This window comes from Hemibagrus wyckioides, linkage group LG18 (genome assembly GCF_019097595.1).
Source record: "Hemibagrus wyckioides isolate EC202008001 linkage group LG18, SWU_Hwy_1.0, whole genome shotgun sequence".
Lineage (NCBI taxonomy): Eukaryota > Metazoa > Chordata > Actinopteri > Siluriformes > Bagridae > Hemibagrus > Hemibagrus wyckioides.
In genome coordinates, this window is record NC_080727.1 from 6,976,358 (window position 1) to 6,992,886 (window position 16,529).

General features: G+C 37.8%; 1 protein-coding gene across 1 annotated transcript; it reads left to right on the forward strand.

Annotated features, from left to right (window-relative positions):
* Nucleotides 1-4,392: 4,392 nt before the first annotated feature.
* LOC131369315 (vitelline membrane outer layer protein 1-like) lies at nucleotides 4,393-6,262 on the forward strand. Its single transcript, XM_058415886.1, has 5 exons — nucleotides 4,393-4,640; nucleotides 4,867-4,994; nucleotides 5,331-5,444; nucleotides 5,723-5,904; nucleotides 6,064-6,262. Exons 1-4 carry the CDS (start codon nucleotides 4,449-4,451, stop codon nucleotides 5,901-5,903), a joined length of 615 nt encoding a protein of 204 aa, XP_058271869.1. The 5' UTR covers nucleotides 4,393-4,448; the 3' UTR covers nucleotide 5,904; nucleotides 6,064-6,262.
* The last annotated feature ends 10,267 nt before the right edge of the window (nucleotides 6,263-16,529 follow it).

Genomic DNA, 16,529 nt, shown 5'->3' on the forward strand with positions numbered 1-16,529 from the left:
AAATAAAATATATATATTTTAACTCACAATGGCTGACAGAGGAGAGGAAATCGATTTGGTGAAGGCCAGTGAAGGCCTAGGTGTGAAATGCACGGCCCGCCACTGGGACAGAAACACTGAGGATGCTGCAGTTGCAGGTTTGCATTGCATTTTTTCAAGGTAGCAGACAAATCCAAAAGTAAAACATGCACAGGTCATGCGATCATCAGACTATCACAGGGTAGGCAAAATTCCATATTTTTAAAAATTCTTCATTTTGCTTTGAGTACAGGTTTTAAACACCTATACTCAACAAAAACATCAAGTTTCTCTTTATATGTTTTTTACTTTTCTCACTACAAATAAAAACATATTTACTGCAAATATCAGTTATTTGTGATGTGGTCTATACTTATTTAAACTATATTATACTGGGGAGAATGATGCATTCTCACTTGATGTATTCAAGATTTTCATGAATTGTCCATAAAATATAACAGCATGTGTGATTTATTGCCATAAATATCAAAGAGCAAATAATACAAAAATCCAAATAATAATTAAAATGATAAAACAGAAACAATATAAAAGATATCTATCAGTGTTCAAACCATTGCACACACAATAAGTATTATATATTTATTATTATTATTATTATTATTATTATTATTATCTTAAATATAAACTGTGTATTAACATTTATTATAGTATTTATACAGGTTTTTAAATAGGTGGCTGCAAAGGGTGTGTTACTTCTTTTTACAGCAATTTATTTTCCTCTCCAATTTCTAATAACATTGAAACTCCTTTGCAAGGATTCGCCCAGTGATGGTAACTACACCCTTTTTCATTTCCTTGACCTTTTTATGAAATTCACTGGGACAAAGACGGGAGTGTCAGCTCTCCACCACGTTTCATTTAACAACCATAATATCATCAACATCACGTAATTATGTATAATTAATCAACATTATGCAAAAATTTTCCATACATTAAAGGAATATATTTTAGTGTACAGGAACAAGGAAATAAACTATGATTATAATTCTCAGGCAGTTTGGTGCTCAAACTACACTACCAGTCAAAAGTTTGGACACACCTTTTAATTCAATGTTTATTGTTTAGTGATTTATTTTCTACATTCTAAAACACTACTGGAGATTTCAGAACTATGAAATAGCACACATGGATTTATGTAATCCATATGTAAAAAACAACAGTCAGTTGTTATTTTAAGGCACGAAGGTCAGGTGTTCTGGAATTGTTCTTGTAAGAACAGTATTGTCAAGTGCATTACCAAAACCCATCAAGCCCCATGATGAAACTGGCTCACATGAAGACCATCCCAGTAAAGCAAGACCAAAACTTACCTGTGCTGCAGAGGAGAAGTTCATTTAGAGTTACCAGCCTCAGAAATCACCAATTAACAGCACCTCAGATTAGAGCAGTTATGAAGGCTTTACAGAGCATCTCAATATCAACATGTCTCAATATCAACTGTTCAAAGGACATTATTGTGTATTTCGGCCGCCTTTAGCATTGTTTTACAATGTAGAAAGAAATAAACATCAGGAAAGACCATGGGATTAGAAGATGTGTCCAAACTTTTGACTGGTAGTGTACATTAATTAGTTTTTGTGTTTTTTGAACTGTGGCTAAATGATGTGAAACATCAGTGTGTGTTATATCAGCATCAGCATCTTCACTTACCATCATATATGGTCAGGGTATGCTTAAAAATACAGGTGGAAAGTAGATTAAACACAGTAGAAAGTAGACTAAATATTTAAATATTAGTATTTTAATATTTGTAATATTTTTAATGTTTTTTATTATTGCTTTTAGATAAGGAAATGTTTACCAAGTAAACTTCACTTGCTTTTGTATTGTTTGTCTCTTCGCTTGTGTCGGCATGTGTATGTGTGTGTTTTTGTATGGCTGTATGGGGGTTAGTTTGTGTCTCAAACATCTCAACAATGTTACTTTATTATTATTATTATTATTATTATTATTATTGTTATGTTCATCATCATTTATATTTGTTCTGGTAAACCTTTTGTAATGAAGTGGCTGAGTCAGAAGTTGTCGAATCCATGTGCAGAGATTTATTTAGAAATACAAGCATACAATCTGAAAACATGAGGCAGAGGCAGGAAGAGAAAGCAAGACCAGAAGTACAGCCGTAGTCCCCCCAAACCATTAACTCTGTGGTAGCCCCTGGTTACCTAGATCCTTTTCATCGACCCAGGATCTTTCCTTGGGACTGTAGCCTTCCTAGACGACAAGACATTATTGCTGCTCCCTCCTCTTTTGGAGTACAAGATCTCCCTCACCAGGTATGCCGGAGACCCTTCAGTTTCCGACAGTGGGGAATGCTGGGTTGACAGTGTCACCCCTAGGCTGACTGTGAAGTTTAAGCAAAGACTTTAGGCGGTAAGTCACAGAGTTCACTTGTCTGAGAAATTTAAACAGGTTGATATATTTAAACAGACTACAGTAAGAGCATAAGCAATGTCCAACGTTGAGCTGCTCCGCTTGGACATTAAACTGAGGATGATAACCTGATGTTGATGTTGAGGTGGCTGCAGAAGACCCTCCACACTCATGATGTAAACTGCAGAAGTCCCTCCACACTCGTGATGTAGACTGAGCTCCCTTGACAATGTTCTCTGAGAGGCTGTAAGGAGTTTTTGTGAGACATAAGTGCAAGGCACTGAGAAAATAAGTGCAAGGCACTGAGTCCATGGCACTGAGAAAAATACACCCTTATTCCACAGTTAGAGGCACCTACCTACACAATGAACGAGACCTCCGTATTGGGGTGCTTCAGCACTGGGGCAGATTTAAAGATTCTCTTGAGCCCTTCAAAAGCCTTCTGGGCAGTCTTCTGGGCAGTCCCACCTGAGTTTTTAGAAAACTTAATTAAAACAGAAAACTTGATTAAAACACACCCAGGCTTGGTAATGCAGGTAACTGACAATACTTTGAGAAGTGGTGTGGTGTGAGCAGGATTTAAATAACTAAAGAACAGGAAGTGACAGGAGGCCCCGGGAATGCTAAAACTTGGGTGAGGGCTTCCTCTGGTGGTGTGTGGGTGTGGATGGGGTGTATTTCAGTTTCTTTTGTAACATAAAAACAATTTTTTATGCATTGAAATTCATGCAATTCAAGTATCATAGATAGGTATCTGGCACCAAGATGTTAGCAGCAGATCCTTTAAGTCCTCTAAGTTGCGAGATGGGGCTTCCATGGACTGGACCTGTTTTTTCAGCACATCCCACAGATGCTCGATTGGATTGAGATCTGGGGAATTTGGAGGCCAAGTCAACACCTCAAACTCACTGTTGTCACTGGTTCACCACTGTTCCTTCCTTGGATCACCTTTCATAGATACTATACGTCTGGCACAATTTGACCCTTGTCAAATCCTTACGCTTGCCCATTTTTCCTGCTTCTAACACATCAACTTTCAGGACAAAATGTTCACTTGCTGCCTAATATATCCCACCCACTAACAGGTGCCACGATGAGGAGATAATCAGTGTTATTCACTTCACCTGTCATAATGTTATGGTTGATCGGTGTATAATTATATAATTATGGAAAGAAAGAATAACAAAATGCATAGGGTGGACCAAAACTGCAAGGTGATTACAGGCAATGAAGTATTAATATCACTGACATCATTGTATGTGTTGTGGGTTTATTTGTATTATATCTCAAATATTTAAATATATTTTTAATTTCAGTTTTGATAAAATATTTTCAAAACTTAATTATTCACTACATTGTAATAGAAATACAAGCCCAACAGTATGTAAGCACTCAGTGATTTAAAGATGGATATTTAAAGATTTACACCATGCAGTGCAATTAATTCAGTGTGATGGCAACCAATACAAGCTGTGTCTATGACTAATAAACATAATTAACTGGAATCATCTCTCTCTTTCTCTCTCTCTTACACACACACACACACATAATTTTGCGTAAGTTAATTCCGTATTTCTATATTTATTTGTTTGTTTGTTTTATGTTGCCCATGGGGCACCATGTTTACATACAAACACACACTCTTTTACACCTAGAGCCAACAGCTGGAGAGAGAAAAGAGGAGGAAATTCTACCTACTTTGCTACCCTTTGTTACTTAGCAATTATTTATTATTTACATAATCACATTATTATGAAAGAAAAAATATTGGAAACCCATGCATTAAAAATGATTCAAATTGATCTAATCAGTTTAAACTAGTTTAACATTCTGTGTTCTGGTTTCGACTTGGATTAATGCCAAATATTTAAGATAAAAATATGATAATTACAGTCTTTAATGATGTCATACTTCACACTGATTGTCTAGGTAGAGTATATAAAGAGCATCTGCTGACAGCATGAACACTTTTGCAGGGAGAATCATTCTGATTACCTGATAACAGTTTCACTGTAGTTTTAGCTCGATCCAAAAGAATGTATTTTCTGCTTGTTTTGCCTCTGCTCATGCTCTCCTTCGGGGAGTGTGCAAGTGTCAACGACACACAAAGCAGACTTATCGGTCCAATTCCCAGTTCGATCTCTGTGTCTAATGGACAGATCTGGGGAACATGGGGAACTTCAGAGAGGTGTCCTACAGGCACCTATGCTACAGGCTTTAGCCTCAAGGTGAGTACAACTCATTTGTTATATAACTACAATTATCTATATTTGTACAAGTGCAATAAATGGTGAAGTCACAGACACAATGTATTAAACCATGTAGTCAAAGTGAAGAGGACCTGAATGCTAGGCCTAGTTTAAATGACCCTATAAATACATTTAATCAACAAATGACTTAAGTTTCTGTGTATGTTTGTTTGCTTGTTTTTCTATTTGTTTGTTTGTTTTTCAGGTTGAGCCACGTCAGGGGACTTTTAGAGATGACACAGCCCTAAATGCAATTGCTCTTCACTGCTCTAAGCCCAAAGGCCTCAACAGTATTGTTGGGTCCTCCACAACTATCAAATCTACTGAAGGAAGGTAAAAACAAAAACAACACATTTTGCTTATCCTTGCCCATGTGTAAATATTGCATATCCAGAAAACAATATGTAGTGAATATTATATACATATATACAAGACTTACAGGACCTTTGTACCATACAAAATGTTTCAGTGTCAGAATAATCCAAATAGAAGAACATAGGTCATCTGGTTTAGTTAATTAAAATGGTTGTGTGGGTTTTTTTTAGTATTTAGTACTTTTTTCATAATAATAATAATTCTTATTATTATCATTATTAGTAGTAGTAGTGGTTGTGGTGGTGATGGTGGTGTTATTAACTGTTTTTGTTTTTTGTTTTTTGTTTTTTACAGCTGGGGGTCTTGGTCACAGCCTTTTTGGTGCTCCAGAGGAGTACTGAAATCTTTCCAGCTACGAGTAGAGAAAAAGCAGGGATTGGGAGATGATACTGCTGCTAATAACATAAGGTAATTAGTATATCACAATAAAACACACATCTGTTATTAAATATAAACTGTTAAATAAAATTAATTAAATAACAAATAAAAAACGTACATTTTGGATGAAGCTGGTATTCATGCATCATTTGATTTGTAACTGTAATTTGGTAATGTTTCATATTATGTACCTTTTGAAATAAATGAATAAGTGAACATGTCACACATGTCTTATTAATAAGTTTGCTTGATAAAGCAAATTGACTTAAAACAGATAAAGGGAATGTATTTATTTAAAAAAATTCCAGGTTTCAGTGCTCCACAGACCAGGTGTTGGAAGGCAATGGTATGAGCTGGGGTAGCTGGGGTTCCTGGAGCCCACTTTGTGGTGGAACTGGGATTTGCGGCATCCAAACAAAAGTGGAGGCACCTCAGGGCAAAAAAGATGACACCAGTCTTAATGATGTCCGCTTTGATTGCTGCCGCTAAGGTACTTTTTTAACAAATATGGATCATTAAAAGACAACATTGGGTTCTTATTAAGTTGTGGAAAAAGGAAATGGTATACACTCTTAAAGAGGATAACTTTTTTTTAACACTTTGACCTCATTTTTATATTTGTTTTTTGTTGTTGTTTTTTTTTTTACAGCATGAATTGACAAGGCAAGAACATGAATGAGGACAACTACATTTAATATATAATCAAAATAATGATCTCTTTATTTCTTAAAAAATCACAATTTGAATGAATTATAATATAAAAACTTGTTGATATTTCACTAATCACAAAATGTACTCACTAATCATTTAATATTGTTTGTTATCATTTGCCTGTACTTTAAGGGAAAATCAGTTCTGATTACTTAATGAAATAAAACATGTTCATCAGCCTAACAATTTCTGTGTGTCTTTATTTGAAACATGATTGTTCTTGATAAACTAGAGCTTAATCTTAAGTATTATGTTAAAAATATATGTGGTAAGATTCTTTTAAATATAATTTTTATGAATATAATTTTAATTTTTAACAACTTGGACTATGTAATTTATTATTTACATATAAATGTCAATAAATGTATTTAAAAAAAAAATAAAATATATATATATATATATATATATATATATATATATATATATATATATATATATATATATATATATATAAAATTATGTTACTTTAGAATTAATTCTTACTGTATTATATTACTTATATTACTATTACTATTATGTTACTAATTGCAGGATTAACACATTTATTATTTTATTTATTACATTTAATCAGTCATTAAACTTTTTAAAAAAAAAATTTTTCTTTATATAAACATTTTACAGTTATAGATTTACCAACATAAAGTACAAATCAAATGGTAAAAAATCCCAAATAATTCTATTTAAAATCCTTTGTAAAAGTACACTTACTTGAAGGCTGCTGCTGAGCATGGCTGGAGATACATGGGATTGCTGTGGATAGTATCATTTAGAAACCATGAAGATTGCTTTGGATTGCAATTGCCACAATCAGTTTTACACTCAAGTCTCCATCGGTGGACACTTGATCATTTTAGCAAAACAGACTTTTTGGCTCTGGCTTGCATATTAGAGATAAATTTCAATTTACTTCATAATTTATATTCTCAATTTATTTAATTTTATTTAGCTCCTGTAAAGCTGCTTTGCGAAAATGTCAACTGTTAAAAGCACAAAACAAATAAAATTGCATTGAGCTATAAAATACAGAAAAAATATGGGAAAGGTATAATTATGCAAGGCAGTTCATTTTCATTATTGCTTCTGTATAATGAAGTGGCCTGTGTGTGTGTGTGTGTGTGCATAAATTTGGCAAACACCAGCACAAGTTATGTTTATTTAAAAGCAGTTTAGCCCCCCAAGATATTTAGATATTTACATTTCTTGCATTTGCTACTGGAAAGCTTTTAACTTAACGCTGCGTTATTGCTTGACACTATTGGAATGCTTCTGTGGGACCGATGTCTGAAGAACGTGTGGAAACATGCCATTTCTATTGGCCAATGTGGGGTCAGTTGACATCAGCATGTCTGTGTGGATTGTCTGTCTGTGTCTATTTTGTGCAGTGTCTTAGTAAAATGGCTAACAAGCAGTTCAGAAGATGTGTGCTACCCTGTCTCCACTTTCTCACAGAGGACAACTCATGCAATCTTTGTGTCATTTGTTTGGAAGCAAAGCCTGGTTGGTGGGGAGCTGATCGTGTTCATTGGAAGCATTTCTCAACAGAAAATACAAGTCCGTTGGCAGAGCAGTTCCTTTAATCCACTGCATTCGAAGAGCTGCTTGAGGTTGTAACTTGTGTTGTGACCGAGTTTAATTTAGATTGGCCAAACAAGCAGGAAGTGGAGTTCTTCACCTCTGGCCAAGTGTAATCTCTCCTACCAAAACCTGCCATTCTTCTGATTTCCACACTGATGTCCCAAGATTCTTACTAATATCTAGTGCTTTCTTTTTGTCTAGCCTTATCACTGCATACCCTCAAAAAATGCATGGATGCAGCTCTGCTCCTCTGCGACTTCAAGGCATCTGCGTAGAGAATTACATTGATGACTCATCCTAACTCAGTTGAAAGTGTTGGCAGCATGGCATCAAGATGTTAGGGTTGCACACCTGTGTTTGGAGCTGAGGATGAACCTTAAGAAGAGTGTATTATCTCCCACTCAGAGAACCACTTTTCTTGGGGTAGAATAGGATCTGACAAGGATGCAACTGCTGTTGTCTCCTGCATGTGTCAATTTGATCCAAACTGCTAGGCCAAGATTTAGCAGCAGCAGCCAATCTTATTCCTTAGTCTGCAGCACATGAAAATCTTCCAGTTCTGGCTCAGGAGGGTTATGCACATGGTGGAGTCTAAGACCACCTTTTAACATGGATAGCACTTGCTACCATTAAGGTATATGTGCCTGTTATTTATGCTAGTCACATACCCATTGTTAGAGCTTTTTTGGGGAGGCATCCCCTAATCTCTTGCTTTTTGTGCATACCAGATGGCTGAGGCCTATGTGAAGGCCACAAATTCCTTTATGGAACCTTTACGTGGTCCTGAAAGTGTTATCTGGGGCTCCCTTTGAGCCCTTAGAGTCAGCCTCAAAGGAGTTACTGATTCTAAAAGTGACTCCTATGCTAGCATTAGCTTCAATCAAAAGAGTAGATCTGCAGGCCCTGTAAGAAGCTTCCACCTGTTATGCCTTAGCAATGCCTTTCTCATTAAGTTTCAGATACTATTGCTCTGTCCTATGTAACGCGTGGAATGGCTTCACATGTAGAAGTCAGGGCATACTTCTCTAGGAGTGTAGAATCTCCCCAGGCATGTGACATGTGCTGCTATGTCAAATTGTCGGGACACTGGCCAAAAGAATTGATGTGTTTCCACACATGCTTCAGACACTGGTCTCGCACACGCATTCCCATAGTGTCAAACGTGCCTTGATGCAGCGTCCCTTTTCTTTTGTCAGGGACCTCCCACTGTTCCTTAGATTTTCTGGTACTACCTCAGACTACAAAACACCACTACAGAGGCTGCTCTGTCCTCTTTCTATGCTTTCTCTCACTCACCATGAGAAATAGGCAGGGGTGGTGGTACAGGTATGCTGTTGTCACAGAGAATGTTGTCACATTTCTTCTTTTGAATTCCATGCAGTTTCAGTCACATATCTGATCTTCACCTGGAGATTGGAGGTTGTAGTAGCTCAGTGGTTAGGGTGTTGGCCTATTGATCAGAATGTTGCAAGTTTGAAGTCCAGGCCCCCCAAGCTGCTACTTGGTCCCTTAACCCTTATTTGTGTAAATTGCTCTGTATAACACTGATTGACAAATACCAGAAATGTCAAAGGTGTCTTTCACTATCACTCTCCCTATCCTATCTAAAACCAACATTTCTCTCTTACCTCTGGCATTCCTGCACTCATGATCCTGACTCCTTTTTCTTCCTACCCTTGGACTCAGCCACTTTCCTCTCTTTTCTCAAACAAAGACCTTCTCCGTTCTCTCTCCAATAAACTCAGAAAAACCTCTTGTCCTGCACCTTGGTTGTAAAATGCACTCCAAATTCATTAGCTCCACAACATCTTCTTTGCTCTACTCGACCCACCAGCTCCACCTGCTTAGTCTATCCTGACTGCTGAGGACTTCACCTCCTTTTATGATGAGAACATTGAAAAAAACAGAATTCCCTTCTCCTTCACTGTCACATTATTCAACCCTAGCAGCAGATAAGATTCTGCATGTCATCTAGTCTTGCAATCCTACCACCTGCCCACTGGACAGAGACTGCCCTTTTGGCTTCCACTGAGAAACTACAGGGGTTGGACAATGAAACTGAAATACTGGCCAATTTAGTGTTGGAGGTTTCATGGCTAAATTTGACCAGCCTGGTGGCCAATCTTCATTGATTGCACATTCCACCAGTAAGAGCAGAGTGTGAAGGTTTAATTAGCAGAGTAATAGCACAGTTTTGCTTAAAATATTGCAATGCACACAACATTATGGGTGACATATCAGAGTTCAAAAGAGGACAAATTGTTGGTGCACGTCTTGTTGGCACATCTGTGGCTAAGACAGCAAGTCTTTGTGATGTATCAAGAGCCACGGTATCCAGGGTAATGTCAGCATACCACCAAGAAGGACGAACCACATCCAACAGGAGTAACTGTGGACACAAGAGGAAGCTGTCTGAAAGGGATGTCCGGGTGCTAACCCGGATTGTATCCAAAAAACAGAAAACCACAGCTGCCCAACTCACTGCAGAATTAAATGCGCACCTCAACTCTCCTGTTTCCACCAAAACTGTCTGTCGGGAGCTCCACAGGGTCAATGTACATGGCCGGGCTGCTATAGCCAAACCTTTGGTCACTCGTGCCAATGCCAAACGTCGGTTTCAATGGTGCCAGCAGCGAAAATCTTGGGCTGTGGACAATGTGAAACATGTATTGTTCTCTGATGAGTCCACCTTCACTGTCTTTCCCACACCCAGGAGAGTTACGGTGTGGAGAAGCCACAAAGAAGCGTACCACCCAGACTGTTGCATGCCCAGAGTGAAGCATGGGGGTGGATCAGTGATGGTTTGGGCTGCAATATCATGGCATTCCCTAGGCCCAATACTGGCGCGTCACTGCCAAGGACTACCGAACCATTCTGGAGGACCATATGCACCCAATGGTTCAAACATTATATCCTGAAGGCGGTGCCGTGTATCAGGATGATAATGCACCAGTACACACAGCAAGACTGGTGACAGAGTGGTTTGATGAACATGAATGTGAAGTTGAACATCTCCCATGGCCTGCACAGTCACCAGATCTAAATATTATTGAGCCACTTTGGGGTGTTTTGGAGGAGCGAGTCAGGAAACGTTTTCCTCCACCAGCATCACGTAGTGACCTGGCCACTATTCTGCAAGAAGAATGGCTCAAAATCCCTCTGGCCACTGTGCAGGACTTGTATCTGTCATTCCCAAGATGAATTGATGCTGTATTGGCCACAAAAGGAGGCTCTACACCACACTAATGAATTATTGTGGTCTAAAACCAGGCGTTTCAGTTTCATTGTCCAACCCCTGTACATGCTGCTAGATCAGCCAAGCTGTAATCTGTCTTCATCCTCCTTGACCTTTCAGCAGCATTTGACACAGTCAACCACAAGACTCTCTTGTCCACCTTCAGGAGTCTTGGAATTTGTGGAGCAGCATGAGAATGGTTTGCTTCCTACCTGGAAGGACGCTCATATCAGGCAACATAGAGGGAATCGACATTTGCAGATTCTTCACTGGTGTCCCACAAGGCTCAGTACTTGGTCCTCTCCTTTTCTCCCTCTTACTCTCTTGGTGAATTTATCTTTTACCACTGCTATGCTGATGACAATTAATTGATCTTCTCCTTCCCTCCCTTCCTCAGTTACCATGGCTTCTGATCAGATCTCAGCATGTTTGACAGACATATCATAATAAAAACTCAAGTTCTTTTACATCACCCCACTGCTGGACTCCCTCCAACGGCTTCCAGCAGCTGTGTGCCATCTATCTGGTGTTGGAGAGTGTGTTTTCAGTGCACAGTAATCTCAGTTTGGATGGAAATCCCGAATTCAGAAAAATAAACTATTTTTATTGTTTAACTAATATATAACTTTATGTTGTATGTTTATGTAGCACCAGGTCCTGGAGAAACGTTTCACTATGTACTGCGTCAGCTATATGTGGATGAAATGACAATAAAAGCGTCTTGAATCTTGAATCTTAATAATAATGTGGATATGCCTCTGCTGAAGGGTTTTGACCTAATGTTGGTGTAGCAGACCAGACTCAAAGAGAATAAGGATTCATATTCAGAAACATTTAAATACAAACCACCACAAAGCTCAATTCAAAAGAGATAAGCACAGTAATTTTGTTGGGAGTCTGGAAATTGACCAATCAATTCTAGTTCACAGTGCTCCCAGTGCATTAAGATGACAGGGAAAAGGTTGCAATATAAATCCCAAGTAATTCAATATTAATTACAAATTGTAAAACTACACTCATTTGGATGGAGATGGCATTGGACTATTCTGAACTGTCCAGCAGTCCATGAGAAGTGGAGGCAGTCCAAACACATGAAAGCTGTGATTGAAAATCAGGGTTATTTCACCAAATATTGATGTGTTAAAACCAGTGTTGTATAAAGTACCCAAAAGCCACACTTGAGTAAAAGTACAGGTATTTTGTCAGAAAATGACTCAAGTAAAAGTTAAAGACAACCATTAAAATTCTACTTGAGTAAAAGTCTTAAAGTATCTGAAATAAACTCTACTTAAGTATCAAAAGTAGTATTTTCATGAATGTATTCAAGTATGGAAAGCAGAAGTAGAAGTAAATTTTTTTTTTTTTTTTTAAAAAGCAAGACTAATAATTTGGAGAATTATGAATTTTATTCTTTCTTAAACTTTCAATAAGTGCACCACCAAAAAAATAAGACTTGCATAAAAGAAAGAAGAGGCCTTTAGAACTGTATTGTAATGAAGTGTACAGTATCAGTGTTTCCATACATGTGCGTTTGTAACTAAGGCCATGTCCACATGTACCCGGGTATTTTTAAGAAGGGAGATTTTTCTCTGTGTTTTGACCTTTCGTCCACATGCTAATGCAGTTTGAGGTCGTTGAAAATGGAGCTTTTGGAAAACTCCTTCCGAAGTAAAGATTTTCCAAAACTCTGTTTTCAGTGGAGTTGTGTGGACAGGGGAAACAGAGATTTTGACGAATTGACATCATTGTCTCCTTGATTTTCTGAGCTTTGTTTATGAAGATATTTTGTGCAATAGCAGACTTGCGTAAACTACTGACTGTGTTAACGTTGTTTACTGGACTTTTAACATGCATGCACATATACGCACAGTTACTCACACATTACGTTCATGAACAGAGGTGCCGGAATGTAATACAGAGCTCACTGCTGCTGGATACAAAACTCCGACAGCACACACAGCGATGGCAGTTCTGGACGAGACCCGGTCAGACTTCCACATTCTATAATAAAATTTTCGCATGTCAAGGGCATCGCTTTCCCGCGACACGCCATTGTTGTTATACTACCGGAACCGATAATAAAGTTTTGTCTAGGCTTCTGATTGGCTAGGCATGCTCCTGACAGCACTTTGGTACTTTACACCACTGGTTAAAACATTAGTATTGTATTTAAAAATGAACAAGAGCTTGTTTTTTTGCATTTTTTGAGGTCTGAAAATGCATCATGTTTGTTATTTTGAACTGTTATAATTTTCAGCAAATAAATGCTCTGAGTGACAATATGTTTATTTGGAATTTGGGAGAAATGCTGTCAGTAGTTTGTAGAATGGTGGTCTTCTTGGAACATGTTAGGCAACTAGTTAATTTCCCAAATCCCTGGGTAGCCCATGGTAACAGAAGCATGGGCCCAGGTGATTGCAGGACATGGACACTTTATCCAATTGCCATTGAATGGCCCCCACAATGCAGGTGGATAGAGGATCATCTTCTTTACCTTCATTGCACAGTGCCGAGAGAGGATGGCCCCAACCGGTGTCAATCAGGAAGGGTCTGGAAGGATCAGGATGGAGATAAAGGCTTCTTTAAGTTGGGACATTTCTTGTTTGGCTACTGGATACCACCATAGACCAGGATGTCAATAATATAATCCACTACAAATGATCCCAGCATATCCCTCAGCACATAATTAATAAGACAGAACACTGATAGGGTTCTATAGAGCCCATATGGCATGATGTAGTCCTCCATGTGCTCATCCATGGCCTGTTGTTTAGCTAACACTAAAAGATAAACTCGACCATGGGGGCACCATGCCAGGCAGCAGCTCAAAGGCACTATTATACAGAGAACACTAGAGTAAAAATCATTTACACTGCAAAACATCATCTGAGAATTTCTCAGTGCTGGCACCGGTTGCACAGCCAAGTGAAGAGATGATCCACTAGTTGCTGTTCTCCCATAAACTGCCCATGAGCCATGATGTCTTGCCATCAGTCCAGCTCTCCTACTCTATCCATGTGGTGGTAAAGTACTCTGTCGGGACAGAAACACTAAGGATGATGCAGGTGCAGGTTTGTATAAGTATTATATAGTTTTTTTGGATTATTATTATTATTTTAAGTTAAAGTGCTAGCTAAAGTGAAAGTATTTTTTAAAGTTTAAGTTTGAAGTTTAAGTCTAAACTGTGCATTAATATTTATTATAATATTTAAACAGATTTCTTAATATGTGGCTGAAGAGGGTGTGTTACATATTTTTACAGCAATTTTTTTCTTTCTAGTCAAACTCCCTTGCAGGGAATCACCCAGGGATGGTAACTTTTTTCTGTAATCTGATTGGACAAATAACAGAGACGGGTGTGTCAGCTCCACCATGTTTCATTTAACAACCATCACATCATCAATATGTCAATGTTTCAATAATTTGTCATGTGCCCTTGACCCTCAATTACAGCTTGACAATGATGTCTCATGCTGTTCACGAGTCTGATGCTGAGGCATGGAATTCCACTCTTCTTGAAGGGTAGCCCTCAGGTCATTGAGGTTCTGGGGTGCAGGGTTACGAGCCTCTACACGGCGACTCAGCTGATCCTATAGATTTTTCATGGGATTCAAGGGCACAATGAGTGGATTAATGATGTTATTCAGGTAGTATTGGCTTGTCACTGTACCATTCACAAGATGTAGGGCAGTTCTGTATTGAGTAGACACACCTGCCCAGACTGTAACACCACCACCACCAAAGGCTCATCTGGTGACAACAGTGGCTGAAGCACAGCACTCTCCTTGACGTCTCCAACATCGTTGGCAGCCATCATTTCTGCTCAACGTGAATCGACTTTCATCAGAGAACAGCACTGAGGCCCACTGGTCGTCTAGCACCCAGACCACGCTGATGGAAACAGTTCTGAATGGTCTAACGTGACACTTGTGTGCCTCTCACCTCCATTAAATGTGCCTGGAGTTGAGTGGCATTCATCATCCGGTTCCGCAGGGCACTGTTCACAATGAAGCAGTCATCAATGTGGGATGTGGCCAAAGGATGTCCACTTCTATTTCTGTGACTCTTCCAGTCTCTCTGTATCTCTGTCGCAACCTGCTGATGACACTCTGTGACACTCTAAGCTCAGTGGCCACCTCCCTCTGAGAACATCCTGTTTGAAGCCTCACAATGGCGAGGTACTGCTGATCAATTGTTAGGTGTGGTCTTGGTCTCATGATGTCAAAATGTGAACAGCATGATGAAGAGGACTGTTTAAATACCAATTCTAATTGAACCAGAAAATTTATTGGTCGATTCATGGATCAACCAGTTGTGAATTTTGCCGTTAAGCATCTTTCTTTTTAACTAAACTATCAAAATTTTAAGCTATCACTGATGAAAGGAATTTATTTATAACTTATAATTCCATGTTCAAATGCACTAAAGGCCAGGTGTTGCAAGGCGCTGGTAAGAACTGGGGGACCTGGGGTTCCTGGAGCTCACTTTGTGGTGGAACTGGGATTTGTGGTATCCAAACAAATGTGGAGTCGCCTCAGGGCATAGGGGATGACACCAGTCTTAATGATGCCTGCTTCTTTTGCTGCTACTAAGGTACATTTCTAACCAAATCTGTATTACAAATGGAAAAAAATTTTTTGGCAGTGTGTTGCTATTCAGATGGCTACAGAAAAAGGAAATGAAAACGCCTAAAGAGGAGAACTCCTTTTTGACCCATTCACCTCATTTTGATATTTGGTTTCTGTTTTGCAGCATGGATTGACAAGATAAGAACAAGAACAACAACTAAACAACAACTAAACAATCTTTTACTTCTCATGAAATCAAATATCTGAGTTAATTATAGTAAAATCATTTTTTACTAATCACAAAAAGGTACTCACTGATGATTTAGTCAGATTTTTTATCCTGTTATCCTGTACTTTAATTAAGTAAGTTTTGAATTACTTAATGAAATAAAAAATGTTCATCAGCTTAACAATTTTTGTGAGTTTTTTGTCTTTATTTGAAATATTTATTAGCTTAACAATCTCCTACTCTTGATTAGTATGTTCAAATATATTTTTCCTGTAATGATATAGAAATCTAGATCAGCAATTTAAACCACTTTAAAGAGTATGCAATGTAAATGATTAAATTAAATTAAATTAAATTAAATTAAATTAAATTAAATTAAATTAAATTAAATTAAATTAAATTAAATTAAATTAAATTAAATTAAATTAAATTAAATTAGGGAAGAGAGAGAACCATGGCATATTCTTACATTTATTGGTATTTCCATGTGAAGATAAAAGGTTTTTAAATCTCTCTCCCCAAATAGTAACATATATGACTATCAACTACACTGTTGTTGTTCACATTGAGATTAATTAAACCATTTTCAGGACAGGTCAAAATGTGTACTGAGGCTTTACAGAAAAAAGCTTAGTTAAATTATATCTAGTATCCTGTTTATTAGTATCATGTTTTGAAGTCTGGGATTTGGATGACCAAAGGTTAATAGGTTATTTCTATTTATGTACACAAGTGTGTATGCTGCCAACTTTCTTAGTTTACAGAAAGAGGAGTAACTCAGGCAACCAATAACATTT

Bases quoted from the DNA above. Each gene is read 5' to 3' on its own strand.
- LOC131369315 (XM_058415886.1), top strand. From the start codon at position 4,449: ATGTATTTTCTGCTTGTTTTGCCTCTGCTCATGCTCTCCTTCGGGGAG. The intron at 4,641-4,866 runs GTGAGTACAACT...TTTGTTTTTCAG, and splicing joins CTACAGGCTTTAGCCTCAAG to GTTGAGCCACGTCAGGGGAC. The intron at 5,445-5,722 runs GTAATTAGTATA...AAAAAATTCCAG, and splicing joins ACTGCTGCTAATAACATAAG to GTTTCAGTGCTCCACAGACC.